This window comes from Eublepharis macularius, chromosome 9 (assembly GCF_028583425.1).
Source record: "Eublepharis macularius isolate TG4126 chromosome 9, MPM_Emac_v1.0, whole genome shotgun sequence".
In the NCBI taxonomy this organism is placed as follows: domain Eukaryota; kingdom Metazoa; phylum Chordata; class Lepidosauria; order Squamata; family Eublepharidae; genus Eublepharis; species Eublepharis macularius.
Window position 1 is genome coordinate 64,603,669 of NC_072798.1, and position 25,288 is coordinate 64,628,956.

The following is a 25,288-nucleotide window of genomic DNA, read 5'->3' on the forward strand; positions in this document are numbered from 1 at the left end:
CTCTTCAATAAATGTTACATTTCGAAATTTACTTCATTGGTTTTCAGCATCAACGTGCTTCGCTTTATTCAAACATGTTTGTGAAGCTTGGGTCCTATGCTATTATACTACAAATCCAACTCAACTCCCCCCCCCCCCCAACCAAAAAATGTCACATACCCATAAGTATTATAACTGGATTTAAAGTAGTTAAATACTGTAGCGAAGCATGAGTATCAAGCTAGTTAATATTATAAATTTAATTTTTAAAAACTCATATGCAAGGGAAACAGAAAGCTGGATATAAGCCCCATTGTATAAAATAGGTCTTACTTCAAAGAAAACCTGCTTAGTTTGCTCCTGTAAGATCTAGTCAGTTCTGTACCTTTGCTCTACTAAGGATCTGTACCTTCAACCTGATCAGAAGCATGGAATGGATCACTCTGGAATTATTTCCCAGGTAATTTCAATCGCCCAATTTGCCCTTGCTTTCCTTTTTTTTTCCTTTTTTAAAAATCTTTAAAGAGACAGTAGCAGGAGGGGAGGGGAGGGGATGGAATAGGAAGAGAGAACTGAAGCAAGTTGGATTTCAACGTCTGGGGACTAGAACTCTTTCTAAAGTTAGTGCAGGTACAGGGAGATCACCATTTTGTCTCATCTGCTTCCTCTCCCTGGATAAAATTGACTTTTCACATCTCCCCAATTTTCCTCCCCACCCCTTCCCTCATTAAGTACCCGTAGGTTGTTGTAAGTTTGCTTTACTGTTTCAGGTTAGTAAAAATATTTTTGAAGCATTTTTGCTATTTAGTACTTCTTGAGACTGATGTCTCACTTAATTCAATGGAGCTTATTCCCAGGTAAATTGTCTCACCTGCATGTAATTAATAGTACACCTCAGTGTTGTGGCTAGGTCCCTTGGCTGGGAAGTCTTCCTAATTCTGCTTCATCATGTTGTTTGTTGGTTTGGCACCATATCCCATTGCATTATGTACTGTGTAAAATCATGACGTTAAGTAAAATTAATAATTGTGTCCCTTTCCCATTAATGTTACATATCAAATGAACAATTATTATTATATTCACAGTAACAGAAAATGAAGGGATTTGTTTTGTTATGATAATTGTTTTGGATCAGGGTCTTATAGGAGGGGGATGTTATTTTTGTCTGGGGGCCCATGATGGCTCTTGGCAACCCTGAGAGCAATAGCCAAGTTAGTCTGCATAGCAAAACAACATTGTGCAGCACTTTATTTAACTTGTTTCATATGTTCCAAGGAGGCTTTGAGTTTGCATTTCTGCACCTCCATGTGTGTAGCACACCACTTTTAAAATTATGGAGACATTTGAGATATGTCATTTTGGACAGGCATTTAAAAGGAAAGAAGGTAAACAAATCTCACTGGCCATGAACAATCTCTTGGGTACTGCTAAAGTAGCTCTTTGGATTTTAGCTATTTACAAGAGCCTAATTTATCACATCCAGTGGGACAAAAATGATGGCAGCCTCACTGGTTCACATTAAAACTGGATGGAACTTGCACATTAGGGACAAATTTTGTATTTTAAAATATAATTTCCCAGATGCTTCCAGTCTTGGAGAGGCTGAAATCGATCAACTGTGACCTGATCTTGCCTGACGTTGCTTATGTTCCCAAGATAGCAAATATTTTTATCTCTGAAATGCCATAACATTAATTAATTGCATGTTTCTAAATAAGGTGTTTTCAGCCCAAATTTCTAGGGCTCTAAAAATCATGAAGAGATAGGGAAAGGAAGGGCTGAATACTCCTAGGCCTATAGCTACAGAGGAAATCATTTGGGAACATCCTTCAAATATGTGATGCCCCACCTCCAAATTCCCATATTTCAATTTTTAAAGTAACTCTGTAGCTTTCTGGTTGTATAGAAACTGTGCAAGTAGTTTTTATCCAGATTACCTGGGAAGGAATGGGGAAGAAGTAGATGGAAGCCAGCTAGGGCTGGGAGATAATAGCATGAAGGTCAGGGTTGACTGGAAACAACAATACCTCAGAACATGTGCAGAATGTATTTTACTTACCACTGAAGAACCATTGTCAATCTCTTCGCTGACAATACTTGGAACTAGGGCTAGAGGAAGGAAGAGCATCATGTGCAGAATTTTTTTTGTGATAAAATCTTTTTTTAAATAAAGAATTTTATTTAAAAGAAAGTATAGTAAAGTAAGTACATAAGAAAATTATACAGGATCTAGATTATTCATTAAATTGAAAATCACACAATCATATATAAACAATAAGTCTGTGAACAGTACATATAGAGTAGTTTTAGTAGGGTTGCCAGCCTCCAGGTAGTGGCTGGAGATCTCCCAGAATTACAACTGGTCTCCAGGCCACAGAGATCAGTTCACCTGGAGAAAATGGCTACTTTTGGGGATGGACTCTATGGAATTATGCCATGCCATGCTCCTTTCCCTCCCCAAACCCCACTTTCTCCAGGTTTCTCCAGGTTTCACCTCACAGATCTCCAGGAATTTCCCAACTTGGAGCTGGCAACCCTAAGTTTTAGTGATTAAACAAACTATTCAAATAAACAAAAATCTGTTATATTTAGCATCTCTAAGCCTGAATACAATATATTTATCTTCCCCCTCCTTCCCTCTGCTTAGCATATTTTAATTATATAAACTTCTTTATCATTTATTTTCTGCCAAGGTAATCAAAATGTCCTTCTATTTCCCCCAGAATTTAGTTATCAATCTATTATATAAATAGGTAGTCAGTTTGGCCATTGAGGCATATTCATAAATCTTATCTCTCCACTCTGAGAGTCCAGGACAAGTGTCTGTTTTCCATTTTGCTGCAAATAGTACTCTCGCTGCTGTCACCATGTAATGGAAAAGAGCTCCTTGTTCTTTTCTCACATTGATTGGTAAAATATTTAAGAACATACTTTTTGAGTTTAATTCAAATCTGAGTTTGAGAATCTTTTGCATCTCCTCATGTATCTTTATCCAATATTTTTGTGTTTCCTTGCAAGTCCACCACATATGGTAAAATATTGCATCCATGCTCTGACATTTCCAACTATATCCACTGTAGCCTTTACTAATTCTTGCAATATCTTTGGGAGCAGTGTACCATCTAGAGAACATTTTATACCAATTTTCTCTTAATAGCTGACAATCTGTAAATTTTATATCTTTAGTCCATTTCATTCATTCATTCATTTATTTAATTCAATTTGTATTCCGCCCTCCCCGCATCAGCAGGCTCAGGGCAGATTCCAATTAATACAATAATACAATATACAAATACATTTAAAACCAAAAAAACATTTTAAATATCTAAGGACACACACAACGAACAGTACAGCAATAGGTCTTGAAAAACATATGGCAGCAGATTTCACCAGCAACCACCACCCAACCACCTCCAGCAATACATGGCAAAGGCTCGGTGGTAGATACCCTTCTCATAAGTCCATCGGAATAGTTTCCCCAAAATTTTGCATTCATTTTATCATACAAGTTTTAACTTGCTCCATTTCCCCCAGTATTACAATAATATTTTGTAGATCTTCCCCAAGAGATGCGACAAGTCTCCAGATATTAATAATTAACATGTGCAGAACTTTTCACAACGGAAAAAGAACTGCTTTACAAGAGAAGCCCAGGAGGCTGAGGTGTCCTAATCAGAACCATCACATACAGAAAAATAAAATGTTCGGAAAGATTCAATTAAATCTACATGGAGAGTTCTCTGAATGCCAAGACTGCAAACACTATGCACTTGTGTAGAGTGTTTTTCCTTCATTGCACACAAATCCCATATATCTACCTGGTATAATGGGATAATTTCAAGATTGAAGGAAATAATTTGTAGGTAGGTGTAATCTCCCATTTAGTAATTAAGAGGATTAATGATTGCCACTACCCACTGACCCTCTGCTTTCTAGGGCTGTCAGTCACTTGCCACCTCTTATTCAGCTGGTGGGTAGAAAAGGCACGCAGAATGGGCCTAGAAGTCAAGGAAACTCCCAGGCAGGTGCACAGGAGGCAAGCTCCCAGCTGGCATGACATCGCTTCCTCATGACATCATCACACCCAGTGGTGGGTATGCTCACAGAGGCCAGTTTTTCCCCCTACAGGCTGAATTGGCCCTTCTCGAAGTGCTAGAGCATGCCCACTGCCGGCATGATGACATCACTTTCCAGAAGTGACATCATCACGTTGGCATACTTTGTGCTCACAGGAAACAACTCCTGGTAAGTGCTAGTCCCCCCTCCCACTGGGAGAGGTTAGAGACTTAGCAACCCTACGGCTTGCCCAGTTTTGAATAGTCTACAATCTTATCCTCTGCAACATCTCTTGGGAGATAATTGTAGATATACTAATTAAATCATCAAAGGACTTACATTATGGTCATTAAGTAACCAGTCAAGTTTTGTGTTGATTGGGCATTTGAATCCTAGCCGCTATGTTTCAATGGCACATTTTCATGGGTTGAGTTAGCATTCTTCTCTAACCTATGGTGGGGCCTGAGGCTCACTTCACCACCACATCTCATACCCCTCTGTAGTGGATACACAACCACTCCTTCTGCTGCTCATAACTTTGTAACGTTTGTTCCATAATTTTGTAATGTTCCTTTTCTCCATTTGTCCTGATATTACCCCATGATCTTCCTGAAGAGCAGAAGCACATCTCACAAGGTGCTGCGGGGGGGGGGGGGGGGATGTGCATTCTGTCTGTTACAAAGAAAATCCTTCTGTACGTAATTGACTAGTTAAAAAGATGGTGCCAAGAAAGAACTACTTGCTTTCCCCCCATACCAGTCACCTCCAAGCAAGTTCACTGGGAAAAATACTACTTTCTTCTTGTGAACACTGCATTTTGGCCTAACAGTTTAAATTACAATATTGAAATGGTTGCCAATTTTTAATGGAAGTGTTTCAAAATATGTTTTCCCCCTTCATTTAGTGAAGGAAAAAGAAGTTGTCTCATTTGCATTTTTTGTTTTTGCATACAGGCTCTTCATTTGAAGTGAGAACAAGCCTTGCCTGATCCATGTAGTCCGTTCATTCAGTTTTTAATTAACTTTTTATTTCCAGCTCTCAGTGGATTTGTGTTATAGTCAAGGAACAATAGACATTATCTTTTGTAGTTAATTGAACACCTAGAAGATCTTGCTATCAGTAATGAAATACTGTGACTGCACTGGCTAATTTAACATAATTTAAAATAAGGCATTTAAAAACCCTTTCACATTTGGCATATCTTTATCATACTAACTTATTTTACAAACGAAAAATGACTAGGATTAAAAGCTTGTCACATTTTCACAGGTTTCATGTGCTAAGTAAATACCTGTCTTTTTACAACTTATTGTGAAGTTATTGACCGTGGTACCATGATAAAGGCTACACAAGAGATTCTAGATACCCAGGTTTACTGAGCTTAGTGTTGTCAATTCCAGCTTGGGAAATTCCTGGAGATTTGGGCGTGGTGAGTTTTGGAAGGGGAGGGAATGCAGTGGGGATATGATGCCATAGAGTCTGTTCTCTGAAGCTGCCATTTTCTTCAGGAGAATTGATCACTGTAGACTGGCGATCCACTGTGATTCTGGAAGAACTCCAGGCCCCTCGTTGAGGTTGGTAACCCTAGCTAAAATTGATTTCAACTACATTTCTTAATATGTACTAAAGAATATTGTACAACCAGTTTAGTAATGCTCAGAATACAAATAGAAACATCATTTTTCATCATGATTGAGGAACTGCAGGTCATGCTGAGCCCAAGTTCATTGAAAACACCTCAAAATGGCCAATTTTTAATGAATCTGACTTCAGTGCAACCTGAAGTTCTGCTATCATGCTGGAAAATGATGTCATTTTCTGACATAACAGGGAGGCTGTGGGTCATATCGAGGCCCAATTTATTAAAAATTGCGTGCTATGCACGCTGCTGCTCCCTGGCCCCTGGGCCTCTGGCCCCCCAGTATGGTCCCCAGATGCCTGGCAACCCTGCTTCCTGCTGATAATTTCCACTGATGAAAGGGGGGACAATTTTTGCTACTATAGACTTCTGATTTCCTCCCCCATATTTTTCAGGGGATGTTCCCTGTTCCCAGGGAAGCATTTTGAGGGGCCTTTTGGGTTGTAAATACAGGAGAGGTAGAGAAGTTTTGCCCCAGTTACAGAAATACTTCCATTAGTAGAAATTTTCCGTGGGATCCAAGCCATTATGACTGTATTGTGATATTTTAATCAGCAAAGATATGCTACAGTATAATAATTTATTGTAGAGGTAATGTTTTTGGGATTCAACACAAATGCATAGCTGGATCTCATTGCATGTTACACAAAAGTTCCTGACTAATTTAGCCTCTTGCTTGGCAGTAGCTGTAACCAGTGCTCCTGCCACATCTCCTGCTACATTTCCTGACTTAGAAATTATGTTTGTGAATACTGCCTCACTATGCTAAAAGCCAGCTGGCAGAGATTTCAAAGCAGTTAAAGTCAACTATTTGGAATCAGGTTCATATCAGTAGTCTAATTACTGATCTTACTCTCGTTCTTCAAACATTTCAAAGAAATTGAAGTGTTTGATGTCTTTTAAAAATATTTTACTGATAGATTACTCAGGTTTTTATCCTTTTTTTCAGCTGAGTTTGTCATGGAAATATGGATTAGAGCACATTATACTTAGTGATACCCATGTATTCTAGTGAACTGTATATGAACTTTACTGTAGTTTTTTTCTGTGTAGTTATACAACAGTTGTATAACTACACAGGTGCTATTTCATCTTTGACAGCCAATTAAAAATAGTGGACAGAAGCAGATAAATGTTCTCCAATTGTTAGAATGGACCAATCTGCTCACTTAACTTTTCCTGTCATCTTTACTCATTTCTATCTCTTATCTCGCAGCTGGACATAGTGCCACTTTTGGCCAGGTAGAATGTCATATGATTAAAAATATGAATAACTAATTAAATCTCAAACCAATCATAGTTTATATATGCTATCACATGAAAAAGATCTTAAATTTCTGCAAAAGTTAACATATAAAAGTGCTAACCCAGATAGCCAGTCAGGGTTGGGCTGAAAGCTGTTTTTTCCATCTCCAGCTGCCACACCCCTGCGCAGCAGGGAGACAACCCCATCATCGGGCTTTCTGCACCCTAACAGAGGCACCTACCCTGAGAGGAGCCCCGCCCCAGGGGGTGGGACACTGACAGTGCAGATGGGGTGCTTGCCCCCCCGCTCATCCAACTCCATTCCCAACAAGGGGCAGGCTGGCGATGGAAACTCCACCACCACTGCTTCTGCTACCCCAAGGAAGATACACCCCCTCCCTGAAAAGTGAGCTCAGAAAGATGGCAGGACCCGGCGAGGGCTGCACTCGCAGCCTGCAGCACTTGGGCTCAGCCCCCAGGTCCTGGAGAAGCAGGTGGGGGGCGGGTTCTTCAATGAGTGACAAGAATGCACATTGGAAACCACACAACAGACCAGAAGGTCCATTGAAGGCAATGGAAGCTACAAACGCCCATGAGCTTCTGGCAGCGCCATTTGAACACATCACTGCATCACAAAGATGTGAGGAGAACACAAGTTGGCCCTCGAGAGCCATGCTCTGGTCCTGGAGTAATATAGAAATCATTAAACCCTTAAGAGGAGTCTTTGTGTCTTGGTGGGGAGAGTACTGCAAGAAGAATCCTATACATTATTTTGTATTGACAAACAGTCCCTGTTTAAGGAATGATAGCTGTTTTCAGGTCTCACTTCAATGACTGAACGCTCCTCAGAGCTTAAAGATAAAACCTTTACACTGAACAGTATAAATAATCACAAAATATTTTGCGTTGTATTTTATGTAAAAGTACAATGTGAAATATCTATCTAAAAATACCATTACAATTATGCTATTTTTTTAAAAAAAGCTAAATAATGTAATTTTTTCTGGGTTTTTTACAAGTATTAATTTGTTTCCTTTAGAATACTAGCAAATAAAGCCAACACAGACCTGCAAGTGTACTGATGTTGAGAGTCTGGAAATAATTGTGTCTTTTGGAGGGGAAATGCAAGTGCAACAAAAGGACCACATAAGCAGCATGGCTGTAAATTTGCTATTTAGAGTAACTGTTTGAAATGCATTATCAGCTACTAGCCATTTAAAATTAAACTTCTTGAACCATTGACTAGAAGATGATTGATCACTTCATTGATGATTTGCCCACTGACTCCCTGACATGCCAGAGTAAAAAAGGGCAATTTATGTGCGTAACAGATTGTTGACATTTTGCAAGTTTATGAAGCAGATAATTCAGGCAATATGTATTACACAGCTGGAATGAAACACTCCATCTATACATTGCTCTGTCTCTTTTTCTAGTGTAGTATTGATACAATAACAGTGGTCCAAATAGTCACTCTAATTTCATGGTTTAAAATTAAACCTTCTGACAGTGCTGTTCTCAGTCATTTTTTAAAACACTTCTCTGAACATGTGACTCCATTACAGATTCTAAATCATCTTCAGATTACTGACTTAGTTCCCCCCTCCCCAGTAGATTTCAGGAACCAGTGTGATCATAAATTATTTTTGCGTGAATATTTTATCCTCTTCAGCAACATTTAATATTTAGCATCATCCTATTTTTAATCTATGCAGCACTTTGCATGCATTAAAGCAGGAACTTCCCTCTTTAAATGTGTACTTTTCTGTATTTGATCAAGATAGCATGCAGAGGCTTTTGTGAATAATATGGTACTACGAACATGACTTTCCATATTAGCACTCAGATTAGTGCTAGTGTTGAGCAGGCACTTGCATAATATGCTCCAAAATTACTGGCTGCAAAATTATGTTTGAGCTGGAAAAGAATGAGGAAAGAGTAAAATTCCATCTGTCATGGATGGTCTTCAGAAAAATTATTCACAGCTGAGACTCTCGAATTAATAAGAGATTGGTGGCCTCAGCCTCATACAGCACAATTCAAAGTATCTTTGGGTTCATTGCTTTCCTAAAGAACAGATCTGAAATTTGATGAAGGAGTGATGTGTGGTAGCCTGTGAGATTAGTATAAGTTGTCCTCTTATCTGTGACCCTTTTACCCTTTTCTGAGAAGACCAGAGGCTTCTGCCTCTGAATGGCTTATTATGATAAGAGCTAAACTCAACATCCAAGATATGCTGACATATCTGGAGATAAGGCAGCACAAAACCCCGCCAGCTTAGTATAACTGATGACAGCATAGAAATGGGCAGTGTCAGGTGATCTCTGGGCAGACCATGGCATAGCTGGTATCCTAAACTGCCTCAGTCACTCTTCTTGTGCCAATGTAATGATACACCACCGATAACCCTGCTATAGCTTTAAAAAGCACACATTAAGGGGGAAAACGCAACAGTGCACTCACCACTTCCCACCATGCCCACGAACCCTGCTGCATCTTACGGTGCCAACTAAGCAAGCATCTAATCACAGCCTTTCTAAGCACATATAAATCCTGCTCAGGACTCCTGTGTGCCCAGTTGAGTGTGTGCGTAGAGGGAAACATAAGGAATGGGTTCTATTGTGGTCTCTTTCTTCTGCTCTGCTTACTGATTGGCCTGTTGGTCAAAAGATGTGCTTTGTGTTCTTGCCAGCAACATCCTGGGTGGGATTCAGACCAATGGCTTCTGGTTGCCACATACCTACTATTGGGGCACTCCTGAGCTTTTGAGCTGTTGGGGAGATGTCAAGAATATCTCCCATGAATGTGTGGTTGTGTACTCTCTCGTTTCCGTTCTAGTGCCCTTGCCTAGCAAGCAGTGGGTCCATCTTAGCCCCAGGATCTTGCCTGTTGCCTCTGCCATGAGAGCTAGAGGCATGTGATCAGAGTGGGAGTGTTTCCTGCCCCATGTTTGTAGCTGGCAAAAGGGAACATGGTTGCAGAAGGGGACTCTGATCCTCATCTGTGGGACTCAATAGAGTGTGTTCATTCTAGGTCTCCTCCTTAAAGTAGAGGGTACTGGTTCCCTTTCGTCCATCCCTAATTGTGTTTTTCATGAAGGTGGTAGTGGGATGTCAGGGATGATGTGAAACCCCGCCCCCCATTGGCTGCTTCCATCTCTGCCTCTCAGGAGTGTATCACTGGCCTCCTGTGTGCCATGATGATAGCCATGTTGTAGCAGACTTTGCACCTTGGATACAGCCTAAGTCTTCAGTGTGTATGATTGCACTTAGTTACTTTTATTTCCTTTGAAGTGTGGGTACTCTGGCTATAGTGATGTACCAGCAATGGGGCATTTAGATGGGGCTGTAAACAATGAACAGCCACAAACTAACTGAGAGCATTCCATAAATCCTGTAAAGAAAGCATGTAGAAAAATTATCAAGAGCTTAGAAACAGTCAGACTAACGAAACACATTTTTGTAATATATTTTTATTTTGAAGAACAAAATAGAAAGAAAGAAAGAAAAACAGAAAGAAAACAGAAAGAAACAGAAAGAAAAAACCCCATAATTGTGTAAATCAAGATAGTTGTATATAACAGAATATATAAAATGCAAAGCATTTCACCTCACCATCTCCATTAAATTTTAAGACACTTTCTATGAGAGACAATGATACTTATGTTAGGATAAATTTATATTCAACATTTAAAATTACAAATTTCATAACTAATCTATTTTACTAATAGTTGTTATTAGTGATTCTTAGTTTTCTGCTACATAATAAAAAAAGCTTTCCATTTTTCCTGAAATTCTGTTATTATGTCTGCAATGATGAACTGAAATATGAACCAAATGAACCGGGCTAAAATTCATCATGGTTTGTGAGAAATGAGCTCCGATGAACTGCCAGTTCACGAACCACAAATGGCCCAGTTTGTGACAAACTTCAGTTTGTATTTCAGTTCGTGCCCGCCTCTATGTGAAATCTCTTTTTTTCAGTGTTGGGAAAGTAAGCTGTCCCTTTAACAAAGAAAGCTGATGTTAACACAGAGAATCAGTTTCAGCCAATCCTCTCCTGGAGAGGCAGGAGGAGGAATACACAGGGGTTTACAACAGACAGCTATCTTGTGTTTGGAATAATGATGGTTTAATTTGGAAAATGTTGCAATTTAGTCAATCTGAGTTGAACAGGATATATAATATGCTACTAGGAGTGCAGTTCCAAGGCGAATTTGATTAGAAGAAAAGCTGTGGTAAATAATAGGGTGCTGCAGAAACTGAACATCAGAAGGTTCAAAAGAACTGTAGCAAGTAACCCTGCAGAATTTTGGAATGTATCACTGTTGTTGATGCATACACAAAACCAGCAAGTCATCTTGAGAAAGAGGATATGCAGAAGGTAGCTATGTTCCAGATGTTTTTAGTAGCATGAAGTTAAGCCAGGCTGAGAGGACAAGCTAGGATACAGAGAAAACCTTTCAAATACATAAGGGCACTGGAGAGCCAAAGCTACAGGAAAATCTTGTGGAAGACAGTCTTAATTTTTAGAGAGAACAGTCAGACTGTGCTAAGTAGTTGAGAGATTATCAACATCAAGCTTAAAATCATAGAGACAGACACTCTTTATGTAAATACAGAGAGAAAGCTAGCCAAGAGACTCCATGGCAGATGGTGGCAGAATCAGCTATGAAGCAGTGAAAGGAAAAGCACACACCAGCACTTAGGTCAAGGGTTTACATCCTTTGGCACTCAAACTGAACATGGCTCTGTGCAGAACCAACATTGGCTCTTTTAAAAAGAAAATGAAATGCCTAAATTAAGGCATATTGGGTTCAGGTATATTGGAGGGGTAGGTAGGGTACTAGAATATTTATTTAAATATTTGCATTCTGCTTTTCTTCCCAAAGAGACCCAATATGGCTTACAAGACTAAAAGAAAGACTTGGTATAAATAGCCAATAAAAAAGCAATCTAATAATCTAACTGCAATCTGCAGGTGTACGCCAGTGCACTAAAACAATCAGAGTGCTCTTTTGTATCTTATGGGGGTTGGACTAGATGACCCTAGAGGTACCTTCCAACCCTATGATTCTATGACTTAATTTTATTCTACTTCATTTATACCCCGCCTTTCTCCCCAGTGGAGACCAAGCAGCTTACATTGTTCTCCTCTCCTACATTTTATCTTCACAAAAACCCTGTGAGGTAGGTTAGGCTGAGGCTGTGTGATTGGCCCAAGGTCAGTCAGCAAGCTTCATAGCAGAGTGAGGATTCAAACCTGCATATCCAAGATCCTAGTCCAGTACTCTAACCACTACACATACTTGCTGTGAGACCTCACGTGTGCTACCTCCTAATAAAGGATGCATTGACTACCAGTGTTAGGGCTACAGAAACATTATCGGTTAGTAATCCAACATTCTAATTATCAGTAACATAAAGGTGCGTATTTTCAGTTATGCATTATAGTGGCTCCTGTTGATGTAGTTTGCCTCTTTAATTATAAAAACTTGTTGATTCCTGCATTAGGTTATCTCTCTTATTTCAGAGATGCAGTAATCATGCTGGAGGATCAAATTAGAAATAACAAGTGAAAGGGGATAACAGGATCGAACCAATGAAGCGCAACAAGAGACAGCATAGCAGAATGCAAGGAGCTATGCTGATTTGTTTTTTAAAAGAAGTATTGTAAAAGCTTATTGGGACCGAAATAGTAAGCTTTTGAGTTCCTCATAACGTTTCATCAGGCTAGATATTAAGTACAATTGTGAAGGGTGGGCATAATTATAAAATTATCCACAGAATAGTATCTAATGATACAGGATGCCATAGGATGAGATGGCAATTTGCACAACAGTAACACAGTAGCTGTTTTTATACTATTTTATTACAAAAACATGGGTCAAAATGTTCGGTTAACTTGACAGCTTGTATACATTTATCACCACCACCACCCATACACTAGATATCCATCTTTCTATCAATAGAAAATGCAATTGTTAGCTGCATAAAAAGCTTTTACTGTAGTCACTGAGTTAGGGGAATTGCTGGCACAGCAGTTGCCGCAGAACAACATAATGACTTTCTGGAAATTGTTTGTTTATCCCATGCTGTCTAATCTCACAGCCACAGGAAATTATAAAAAAAAAAACACCACTCTGGTGAGGAATGTAGCTCAAGGAATGCATCTACATAGTGATACCATTTCCACTGTGGTTGTAGATATAGACACCCGTAACATGACCCCTTGGAAATAAGAGAAGTAAAATTGCATGTTTCATTGCGTGCATGTGCTCATGTACTAATCTAGGGTAAACATGATTAGATTCCTTGATGAATAAGCATTTATTTTTAGCTGGTTAGCATTACTAAATAATCAGCGCAATCCTAAACAGACTTACTCCAGTCTAAGCCCATTAATTTTAATGGGCTTAGACTCAAGTAACTCTGATTAGGATTGCACTGAATATATTTCAGTGGCTAGACAGATTTGGAAAGCTATTTTCATCTCTTTCATGATACAGATTGCCTATCAATGCACTCTAGTGCAGGGTTACTCCAGTCTAAACTGGATATTTCTGGTGTTTTGCTAATTAGCTGATACAAGTAGGGACCTGTGAGAAATTCATAGGGAAATTCCCTCAGGGGTCCCTGTTTTGCCCTCTGGCTTGTAACATATATCCTCAGCCACCTTTCTCTAGATTTTCCTCCCATTACACTTTCCTCCATCTTTTTTCTTCCATACCATACTCCTTCTTATCCCTTATCCGCAACGCTATTCCCCACCTCCCTCTTGCCCTCCTGCTGGCTCCTCAGGTTACCAGCACAGCCAGTGGGATTGCAGGGGGTGTAGATGTAGGGGCTGCCATCGGATAACAGCATGATGTCATTTCTGTAGTCTGTACATGGCCCCAAACACAGATTTAAGTATCCACAGGTTTAGCCATGTTGAGAATGTAAATATATTGATGTGAGTTTTCATCCACGCCCTTTAGTGCAGAGATTATTAAAATCCTTTAGTACTGAGTGTGCCCTGTACTGGTTTGTGTTACTAACTGCAGTATGCCCAAATAATGAATTCATCTGTGTGATTCTAATGCCTATAGGAGAGTGTGCACATTAATGCAGAGTTTATCTTAATGTGCATCATTGATTGAAGTGCACAGAGAAATTTACAAAACAGTTGATTCCATCGGAGTCTATCATCGTATTAGCTGGAAAACAAATATGTCACACAACTGAAACACAACCTGTCTTGTCTTCAGTTACCTATAAAACTAGGACCGTTCTCCTATCTTTCTGAGATGCATTATAGAGTATCCCTTGAATAATGTGCATGATTCAAACTGGACAGAAAACAAAGGTGTCAGAGCTCAAATTTCCTATTTCAACCAATGAAAATAAAAACTAATGTAATAATAAAAACAAACAAATGTAAATATACATATAAAGAAAATGAACCACACATTTGAAATGAGAACGCATACCAAAGATTAAAAGCACTGCTCATTCCTATTGGAAGTTGTGTAAAATTGTCAAGGGGTAACATCCTTTTTTTAACTACTTAAATGTTTTCTGACTTTACCTATTTAGTTTCAGTCTGCCTATTTCCTTGGATCTCATTGGAGATATTCCAGATTCATTCTCTGAATTTCAGCTTGCGTTCTTTTTAAAAGAATATTTAAAAAAGGGGGTTTTCTGGGTTCTTGGTAAGAAATAAACCTTATTCTTTCTAGTTTTCAGGCCAATGGCTACAAAAGTATTTCACAAACACTTGCATCTGATGAAGAGAGCTGTGGTTCTCGAAAGCTTATGTTACAATGAAGTTGGTTAGGCGTAAAGATGCTACTGGACTCTTTACTAGTTTGCAACAAAATGCTAACACGGCTAACTCCTTTGGATTCACAAACACTTGGAATTTTTTTTAAAAAGTCTTTTATTTGAAGATTTTAGGTTGTATTTAAAATTGGCAATTGTTGCACAGTTTTGTGATATTCCCCAGTTCCTGCTGTTTCCTTTGTCCTTCTTACCATATTTCAGACCCTGTTTATACCCCCTGATGCAATACTTGTAGGAATCTTTTTTTTTCCACCTGAAAATCTTCTCAGATTTGGGGGTTTCAAATTATTCGTTCTTCTTCAAGGAGCAACAGCGTTGGAATCAGTCATTCTTTTGATTTCTGGATGTTGTAGAAATAATTGCAGGTATATGGGTTGCTGCTGTTTTAATTTCCTTTCATTCACTTTCATATCTTTCTCTTTTGATCTTACCAATAAAATGCAGTGCAGAAAGAAATCTTGTAGATATTGTAAAGCCAATGTATACATGGTGTGTGTCATCAACTGTTGTTAAGACTGATAAGGTAGAATGAAATAGGGAAGACAAGAACCAAAGTATTTCCACAGATGGAGGGATAGGTGTTCACAGAATGCAACTTTCTTACCTCCCTACCTCCTGCAGGAGCCTAAAATGGTCCCCAGAACCCGTGGAACAAGATTTCAGGAAACATTTCACACTGTGCAGGAGAGGGGAGATGAAAAAGTTGCATGCCGTGAGCAGACATCCCTCCACTTGCAGAAATACTTCATGGTATCTAAGCCGAAGGATGGAAAAGAAAGCTGGGGCAAACTATTGCACACATGCCAACATCTGAATTAATTTTCGAGAATCCCCGTTAAACTGTAGGGAAACTTGAGTGAAATGCTGGGTGGAGTGAATCCAAGGAACAGCAGCAAAGCAGAGCCAGAGAAGTCTATTTGGCCCTAACTATTATGTATGCTTCCTTGAAAGAAAAGGCTTCGATGACAGCATAACGGATTCTTTCTGATTTACAGTGTATTCTTTAAAAAAATTACTGATTTTGTCTTACTGAATGGAATATAGTGATGGAAATGTAATTTGTGGAGCGGTTGACAACAGTGGAGAATTCTTGCAGGGTTTTTTTCCTGTAGGGGATATTAAGTTATCTTTACAAAAACTCAACATTTATATTACATAAAAAAGAATGCCCTTCTCTCTTTAAAGTCATAGATGTAATTTACTGTAATCAGGAATGGAAAAATAAAACCCAAAGAGGGTCAATCTAAAGAGAGGAAAGTATTTTATTAATCTGTTTATTTCTGCTGCATCTTGGGATGATCCTCTAGATGATGTTCGTCATATCCTTATCCATCCCTTTTTATGCATGTGGTTCAAACCAAAGGCACTTACACTTCACAGAAAAAAATTGCAAACAGAAATATTTGATGGTACATTAAGAGCTGCATGAGAACCAGAATGCAATCTAATTTTCTATTATCTTTATTGCTTATTGAGCAAGCAAAGGAAGCAAATGCCGTTCATTTACACCACTTCTGCAGACAATTTCTTGATCCTCAACAGCACTTAATGATGCTTAAGCACCTCTTAACACTACATCCTGGATATAAATATTTTAGTCAAGCTGGTTCTGGACTTAAATAGCTTTTTTCCTTTAAAGGTATTGCTTACCATTGCTTTTAAAAAGTCCACTTGCAGAGCACATAGAGAGCTAAATTTAAATGACTGCTCTGTGAAAGCAAGATTCTCATATTGCTACTAAAATACAGTTGTTTTATAGTAGAGTTTTTGTACAAAATATACTATCCTGCTTTAATAACTGAATGAAAGATTGAAAAATTTGTCAATGCAAGTACAGAAGTCTCTTAAAAATGTAGACTAATGCAGCTTTTTATGAATGTATATTAGTAACAGAAACTTCCCACTATCTGCAATGTACGTATTTCTCTTTTACTTGGGCTTCTTATGTCTCCTGAAGAAACTACACATTATTCACAAATTTCATTTCATTTCATTTATTCGATTTTTTGTCTGCTCTCTCCATGGCGGGCTAAGAGCAGAGTAACAACCAGGTTAAAACACATTAAAACATATATAAAACAGTTCATACAACAATAAACTCAGGCAGTGGTCCCCAAAATATGCCCTGCCCCATTAACATTCAAGGGGTAGGAGCAACTAGTCTGATGGAGAGCTCAGAGGGAGGTCACACAATACCCCTCCTCCCGGACAGGAGGCTGGCGGGGAGGTAAATGAATGTAACTGTCACTTGACATCCCTTTTTTCAGTGAGAAGCCACTATAGAAGAGGGTGGGTTGAAGTGGAAAAGCAGATGAAAGGGATTCTTAATCCTACGGGCCATTTCCCCACTCCAAATTTCACCTCCCCCCCCCCAGTGGTTTTTGCACCACAGGATTTCCAGTTCATATTTTCAAAGATGGTGGAAGAGCTGTAGCTTAGTGGCAGAGTGTGTCGTTGCATATCTGAAGTCACATGTTCAGTTGGTGGCATTGACAGTTAAAGAATTTCAAGAACAAGGGAAGACTGCCACTTCAGATTGTGCATAGCTGGATGTCAGAATAGATAATTCTGGAACAGGCAGAACAATTGTCTAACTTGGTATGGAGCACCTGCATATGTGCAGATATGTGCTTGCAGTTCTTCATTCCTGATTAGTAATTTTCTGGGGGATAAGAACAACTAAGGCATTTTTTGTAATTAAGGATGTGCAGTCGGATACTCCAGCCCAAAAATATACCTGAAAAATACCAGTAAGGTGTTTTGAGTATATTTGGGATCCAGATTGATATCCAGGATTCTTGGGAATATTTGGAACTAACTGGTCCTGGCATTTTAAAGGCTGCTGCAGCTTTTTTGTTGTTGTCGTTGTTGCATGTGCAGGTTTCTCCAGGGAAGAGGGAGGCAAATGACATCAAATGTTAGAGGGAGTTCAACTCTCTGTCCAATCATAATGATTGTCTCATAGCTCATAAAAACGTGACCTGACTGCAACTTGACTGAGTTGACTTCATTTCAGGGCAAGATTTTCTGTAGTGTAGGTGGGATGTGCTTCTGGCTGTTCTGGTCTGTCTGTGCTTAGGACTATTTACTTCTGCTACCCTGTGCCAGGACTGGTTTGGACTTTGTTTTAAAATATTTTTTAAAAATATTATTTCATGTTTCTCCTTTTTTTGTCCGGTGGTTTGTGGGGGAAGGAAGCAAGGGAGCCTTTGTGTTCTTTCTAATTCTTTTTGAAAATAGTTTTCGTCGGCTTTGTTGTGTGCTGTCCTTTTTTGGAGTGGCTTGGTTTATGCTGGTTTTTCTTTTTCTTTGGGGGGGGTGGAGTGTGTGTGTGGGAGATGTTAAAGGAGCCTCTGTTTCTAGGCTGATTCTTGTTAAGCCTATTTTTGTTTTGTTTTGTACGGTTTTTAGTTTTAAAAGTGCTTGTGCTGTTCTACTGGCTTGGTTTGTATTACAATTTTAAATTTACTGCTTTGCACTTTAATTTTTAAAAGGTAATAGAGTGTTTGGAGGTGGTAAGTGGAGTTTTGGGGGTTTTCTGTTAGTTTTTTAAAAATTACTAGGTTGGTTCTGCTGGGATATTCAGGTTTGGGGGGGCAGGGTTTGCATTGGGAAGCTTTTGGGAAGTGGTTGCTGTTACGTGTTGGGATATTTGCCAATTTGCTCTGGAGAATGGATTGGATTTTCCCCCATAGGAAACAATGGAGGGTAGCTGGGGGCACCTTGTTCAGAGGCCCATAGAATTGGATTCCTTGACCCTATCTACTTGAAACTTGAAGGAGTCTTTGATGGACATGCAGCATCAGCTCTGCTGCAATGTTGATGTAATTTTCTTGAAAAACAGCCACTCCAGCACCACCCAGAAAGATCTTCCGTAGGGTATAATGAACCCCATTAATTTCAAAATCTTCTCCACCGTGAATTCTGTTGTGAGGTTCCTTGGGCTCCTTGAGATCCCCTTCGCACCACACATCTGCCATGGTGCCCACTACCATGCCCAGGCATGGGTTCCTTCCTCCTAGCCCAGGCCACCTGGTCAGCCCATTCCCAATATGCCCCTAGGCAGCATGAGGGCTCCCACCTTGAAGACCTCAAATTGGAGACAGAAGGATTGGAGTGGAGTGCCCCTGGTACCCTGTACTCTTTCCCGAGAAGCTGCCCTTAGGCTCAGGGACAGACCTCTCTTTTCTCCTCCCCAGTCAAGCATTGGAACACTCCTTATATCCACTATGGCCAGCCCCACCCCATTTCCTAGCCAACCATCCCTAATGAAAACCCTAGCACCTGGGCCAGTGATGACCACACCTTCTTCCCCCACCCTTTGCCTTGTCCTCTCTGGGGCTTATCCCCGCCTTACCCCAGCTGCACCCCATTGGCTCTAAGGCCCCTCTCACCTCCTGGCTCAGCCATCCCCTGGCTGGCCTGCGAGGGCACAGCCTGCCCCTTCTGAAGGCATCGTCCAGGGGATGTGGCAGCCCACTCCCTGCTGTGGTCTAGCCATGTGGGGGCCCATGTCTTCTGCGGCTGCCACCGCCTCTGGGGTGGAGCAACGCCTGCCTACTCTGGCCCCGACATGGTGCCCAGCCCCAGATCCCTCTGCCACTGGCCGCGCCTCTGCTCTCGCAGGCTTCCACAGCCATTGCTGCAGCTCCCAGCTCAGCACCTGACAGTCTCTCCAGCCCCGAAGGAGCAAGGCCTTGTTGCAGCCAGCCACAGCCTCCCCACGGGCCCCGTCATCCTGCCTGCCACCTCCAATGCTGGCGTGGGTTTTCAGGTGGGTGCTGGCTTACCCTAGGGGGAGGCAGACTGAGTCTTGGTCGAGCTGAGAGACTGAGTCCAGACAAATCTGAATACTAAACCAGTATGGGAAGAACCACTTATTTGGAATACTCATTTTGGGGATACCTGTCCGAAAAATACTGATTTTGGGGGGTGCACTTCCTTACTTTTAATGTCTTCTAGATTTATACACCTCAAATGAAACAGACACCCATGAAGCCATTTACTCAGTATGTTTCACATTCTTTTTATATTTGTTAGAGTCATGTGAGAGGGTCTTGACAGCTGTATGCAAATGTAAGTATGGTGGTGTTCTTCTAATCCCAGTATATAAATGTTTCTCTTACTGCAGAGCACCAGCATTAGTAGAGTCAATGGAAATGTAAGCCACACATAAATAACTCGCCACTGAAATTTTCAACATTTTCTGTTGTTTCAGATGAGAGTCCATATACTAAATCTGCAAACCAGACAAAACCACCTGAAGGAGCATTAGCTGTAAGGAGACAAAGTATTCCAGGTATCCTGCTATTTTTAGTTTCAAATCATTCTTATCCCTCTGTTGTGAGGAAACTGATTTAATTAGATAACTTTTGTGCTTCTTGTGAAAATCACTTCAAATTGATCAAGCAGCTTAAAGCTGTAACTTCTCCTAATTGCCTACAATGCAAACTGTCCTTCGGCAGTTATTACCACCCTGATGACAAAGAAAACAGAAACAGGTCCTGCTTCATCTTTTCTTGCTTCTTGTGTAATATGTGAAGCAAATCACCCCTCCAGTGATACACAAGAGCATGTGTGGATGGCTGACATCTCCACTTTGCACATTACCTAGGGACAATGAGCAGTACAAGGGCAAGTTACTCCTTGCTGATAAAGTCCAATTTTTTCAGTGGCATCCTAAGCAGAGTTACACCCTTCTAAATCCATCACAGTTTTAGAAGGGTGTAATTCTGCTTAGTATTGTACCACTAAAGATACCTTTACAAGAGTAAAGTCTCTGTAGTCATGCAGATTAGATGTAGCCCATGTCTTATATTCAAAAGTAGACAATAAGCAACAAAAACTTTATAATGTGATATATGTCACCATTTGTTGCAGTCTTCTGGCAATAGAGATTTGACACTGACAAATGAACTAAAGCTATCATATCTTGGGTCTGGTATCAGGAACATGCTCATCAGATAGACATGTGCAGAATCAAGGCTGGTATCTGGATTAGTTCTGTTCTGATACAGACATGTAAGATCCCTTAATTAATACTCAGGGAAGTCTTGAACTCAGATAAAACATTCCTTCTCAGGGAATGGAATTATAAACTTCTCAAATTGCAGGCTTATTTATGTTTATTTAAAACATTTGGACGCTGCCTTTCTACCCAAGCAGAGGAGATAAGGTTCCTTAATGGAGACAGAGAGGCAGGATAGAGATGACCATTTGCCCATCCTTCCCTTGCTAGGAAGGAACAAGATAAATGGGGTCATAAAAGGTTTGGGACTTGTGCATTAATTTGATTGGAGAAAAGATATGTGTGGGGATCCTCTTCCAATTTCATGAGCGGTTAAAGTTTAACTTTCTCAGATTGGACAGGAAGAGTTAAAAGATCTGGATACCTTGTCAGAAGCATGCAAGTGAAGGTCTAGGGAACAAAGGGAGCAAATGGAGCAAAGTCTGTCTCAACCTACCTCTGTTTTCAAAGTTCCTGTTAGCTTGCATCCAGGAAAGGGAATGCCAAAGTAACGGCAGTGACTGTATAAACTAGTTAGCCTCACATGTTTTATGTTCTTTTTCTTAGTCTATAATACCCTGTAGTGATCCAATATGGGTTTTGAGTGTCTCGTATGCTAGTGAATTGAAAATGTCTCATATGCTAGTGAATTGAAAATGTATTTTAGTGAATAAAGATCTTTTCCTTTTTAGAGGTCTCAGACTGTGCTCAAAAATCATCTGTGCACCTGGCTGTCTATTCCACAAATGGACCACAAACTCCTAACTAGGCTACAGGCAGTTAGCTGGCCAGGGGAGAACAGGTGTGGGAGACAAAACATGCACACAACACAAACACACACCACCCCGATCCATGATTCGAGCCATGAGTAGAACAAGGAAGGGCATGTCTAGAATGGTGGCGCACTACCACATACAATAGGAGGCAAGTGGAAAGTGGGGTAAGCCCACTCACACAGATTCCCCTCCTCCACTTGGGCAAGAAAAGAGAGAAGGAAGGGAAAGAGGAGAGCAGCTCTTTTACAGGGTTCATCCATGATGCCTGTTAAAACAATTGCTCTCATCAGGAGGCTGAACAAAAAATGGCTGAGAATCCGTTTGATTTTTGTTTGATTTTTTGTTTGTTTAAAATATTTGTACCCAGCCATTCCTCTTGACTCAAGGTGGCATCCAGATAATAATTAAAAATATTACAGATTAAAACCAGAAATGGGGAAACAGCCAGCAGGTTGCAACCTGAAGACTATAGCTGGCTCATGGGAACATATGGAAAGAAATGGTACTTCAGGTATGTGTTGTGAAGGACTGCACTTTTTAAAAGCCTGGAAGTGCTTACAAACAGCTGAAGGACTGTTAAGACTTAATCCCTCACAGACACAGAATGCTTTGAGTAACAGGCTACTCCAAAGAATCTGATTGGGTAACATGAGCTGGAAAGAGCAGGGTCTGTTTTCAGCCCAAGCCCTAGCCTCTGAAGCTATATTTGCTGTTTAAGGACAAAGAAAAGGGAGAGAGCAGGAGAGACCACCATATGGGCCTATGCCCAGCACCAATGAATTTCAGAAGAAAATAGATTACTTCAAAGCCTTTGCCTGTATGGATCATGAAAAGTTATGGATGGTGTTAAAAGAAATGAGTGTACAACAACATCTGATTGTTTTGATGAGCAATCTGTACTATGTACAAGAGGCTACTATTACAACAGAATATGGGGAAACAGAATGGTTTCCAATTGGCAAAAGTGTCAGATGAGGATGTAATGATTACCTAGGAATTACTAACTTTTAAGGTTGACAATGAAGAAATTGAAATTGTTAAAGATTTTCTATTCTTTGCTCAATCATCAACCAAAAAGGAGACTGCAACCAAGAAATCAGAAGGAGATTGAGAATTGGACGGGCAGCCATGAAGGAACTAGGAATGATCCTTACAGATGTTTCACTGGGGACCAAGATCAAGAGACTATGGTATTCCCCATTACTATGTGGAATGTGAAAGTTGGATTGTGAAGGAAGCTGACAGGAAGAAAATTGACTCATTTGAAATGTGGTGCTGGAGGAGAGTTTTATGGGTATCATTGGCGGCAAAAAAGACAAATAAATGGGTTCTAAAGCAAATCAAGCTTGAATTCTCCCTAGAAGCTAAAATGACTAAATGGAGGGTAACATATTTTGGTCACATAATGACAAGACAAGACTCACTGGAAAAGACAATAATGCTAGGAAAGGTGGAAAGCAGTAGAAAAAGAGGAAGACCCAAAATGATACGGCTTGACCCAATAAAGAAAGCCACGTCTTCCAGTATGCAAGATCTGAGCAAGGCTGTCAATGGAAGGACATTTTGGAAGTTTTTCATTCATAGGGTTGCCGTAAATCAGAAGCAACTTGACTGGCCATAATAACACACATACGTATACATATATGTATATTAAAGAGCATGAAAGAGAGTGGCACTCCACAGGACCAGTCCCTCCCAGCTGATTCTGCTTCTCTAGTGAAAACTCTTTGTGTCCATTGAAACTGAAAAGACCAAAACTACTGAAGAGCTAATTCCTAACCACTCTGTATTCCAACTGATGGATAAGAACGGAGTAGTCAACTATGTGAAAGACTGCTGATAGATGTAACAGTATCAACAGGGGTGACTGTCCTCTGTCCAGCTTTAAATGAAGATTGTCCCCAAGCACAACTAAAGCCATCTTGGTTCCAAACCCAGGTCTGCAGCCTGATTGAAATGGGTCATGGGCAGATGTGTCATCCAGGAAGCTGCTTCACTTACTCCACAAGCTCAGAAAAGGTAAATTGGAGACTGGCCTGTATTGGCTACCTCATCCTGAGCCAATGGAAGTGTCTCTTTCTAAGGTCTAGGAACCTTAGTCAATAAGGAGTTAATGTCTCTCACCAACAGGTTCAATACCCATTTTTGCATGATTATAAAAGCCAGGTCAGGCACAGATCAAGAGCACAAATCCGTACACTCAAAGGGCCTGGATTCTTCACTTCTGGTATAATCCTCCATTGATTGATCTAGCTGAAACCTTTACAAATATATGTACCAATGCTAACCAATAATGGTGGTGGAAAGTACCATCAAGTCATAAGTGACTTATGGTGACGCCCTGCTAGGATTTCAAGGCAAGAGACCAACAGAGGTGGTTTGCCATTGCTGGCCTCTGCAGCCCTAGTTTTCTTTGGAGATCTCCTGTCCATCTACTGACCACAGCAGACCCTGCTTACCTTCTGAGATCTGACAAGATTGGGCTTGCCTGGGTTATCCAGGTCAAGGCAAGCAATAATAGGGCAAATTTGAAGCTTATGAATGGTTAAAATTACAGCTTATTGTGAAATTCAGTAAAGTTTGCTCACTTGTTCCTTTGCTCCTGAATTCTTTCCGACTTGACAGCTTGACAAGACAATCACTTAAATGAACTAGGCAACATACACACAGCAGAGCCAACCATACTGCTTATGTGTGAGCATAATCAAGAATACAGTTTAATGTGCCACTTGATAGCTACTATACTGAGAGTGATTTTGCATGCAGGTGCAAGAAGAATGTTAGTTCCTTAGTTCATAGGAGAGTAATCTTATACCAGAAGGGCTGAGCTGTGAAACAAATCATTTTGCTAGACTCAACAAGCCCATCAAGCACTCCATTCTATAAAGTACATAGGGACAAAGCTACAAAAATCGCTGTGTATTCCATTAGCAATTCTTCATTCAGTCTTTCCTTTTTTCTTTTTCCTTTTATTTTCAAGGTCCTTTGATCCAATGATCTTGAACAGCAGATAGGGAGTCTTAATTTCCTTAAGGAAAATATGGTGGACAGATACTTAGACATGGCCAGCATAGTTCTTGGATCGCTATCCGCCAGCAGATAGGAAACTATGTTATCTTTTAATACAGCAGGAGGTAATTTGGTTAAAATAGGGGTAATCCATAATTTGCAATACAAATTATAATGAGGACATTCCAATAACATATGGGACAGGGTGTCAGCCTTTCTCAAATCATGTTGGCAGAGTCTGTCCGAATAAGGCAAATTATAGTATCTCCCATGTAGGACTGCTAAGAGGGCAGTGTTCAGGCATGTGAGCATGAATGCCCTACAGTAGCTAGGAACAGTTGGACATTTAGTATAGGCTGGGATGGTTGGAGGTGGAAGAATGCCAAAGAACTGGGTGGAACATATTCTCTGAACTCGTATAACTGAGCTGGAGTCTCAATATATTGTCCTTTGGTAGGCTGAGGCTAGATAGTTTCTTGTCTATTTCTTGCATCCAACAAGAGTAGAATTGATCTTGGTTTAGCTGATAAAGAAGACCATCCTTCTTTGTGGAGAAAAGGACCTTTAGCCTATGTTTGAATGTATGCAGCCATGCTTTGGCTTCAGTAAAGCCCTGGCCCAATACTAAGAGCGATCCCAGCTATACATTTTGGGGTTCCTATAATGCTTCGCATTTCATTTACTTGGAAAACCTATATTGAAGCTCAAAAAAGGAGCTGGAGGTTGATTTTCATATTGGATAGGTGCAAACCCC

At 40.2% G+C, this 25,288-nt stretch overlaps 1 protein-coding gene across 4 annotated transcripts in view; it reads left to right on the plus strand.

The window, feature by feature from the left end:
- The window catches only part of GRIP1 (glutamate receptor interacting protein 1), a 319,786-nt gene that overhangs the window by 169,935 nt on the left and 124,563 nt on the right, over positions 1-25,288 (plus strand). For all 4 annotated transcript variants that reach the window (XM_054988325.1, XM_054988327.1, XM_054988326.1 and 1 more), the window contains exon 2: positions 19,961-20,041. In XM_054988325.1, the coding sequence (XP_054844300.1) occupies positions 19,961-20,041 (81 nt within the window). The remainder of the gene's footprint in view (positions 1-19,960; positions 20,042-25,288) is intronic.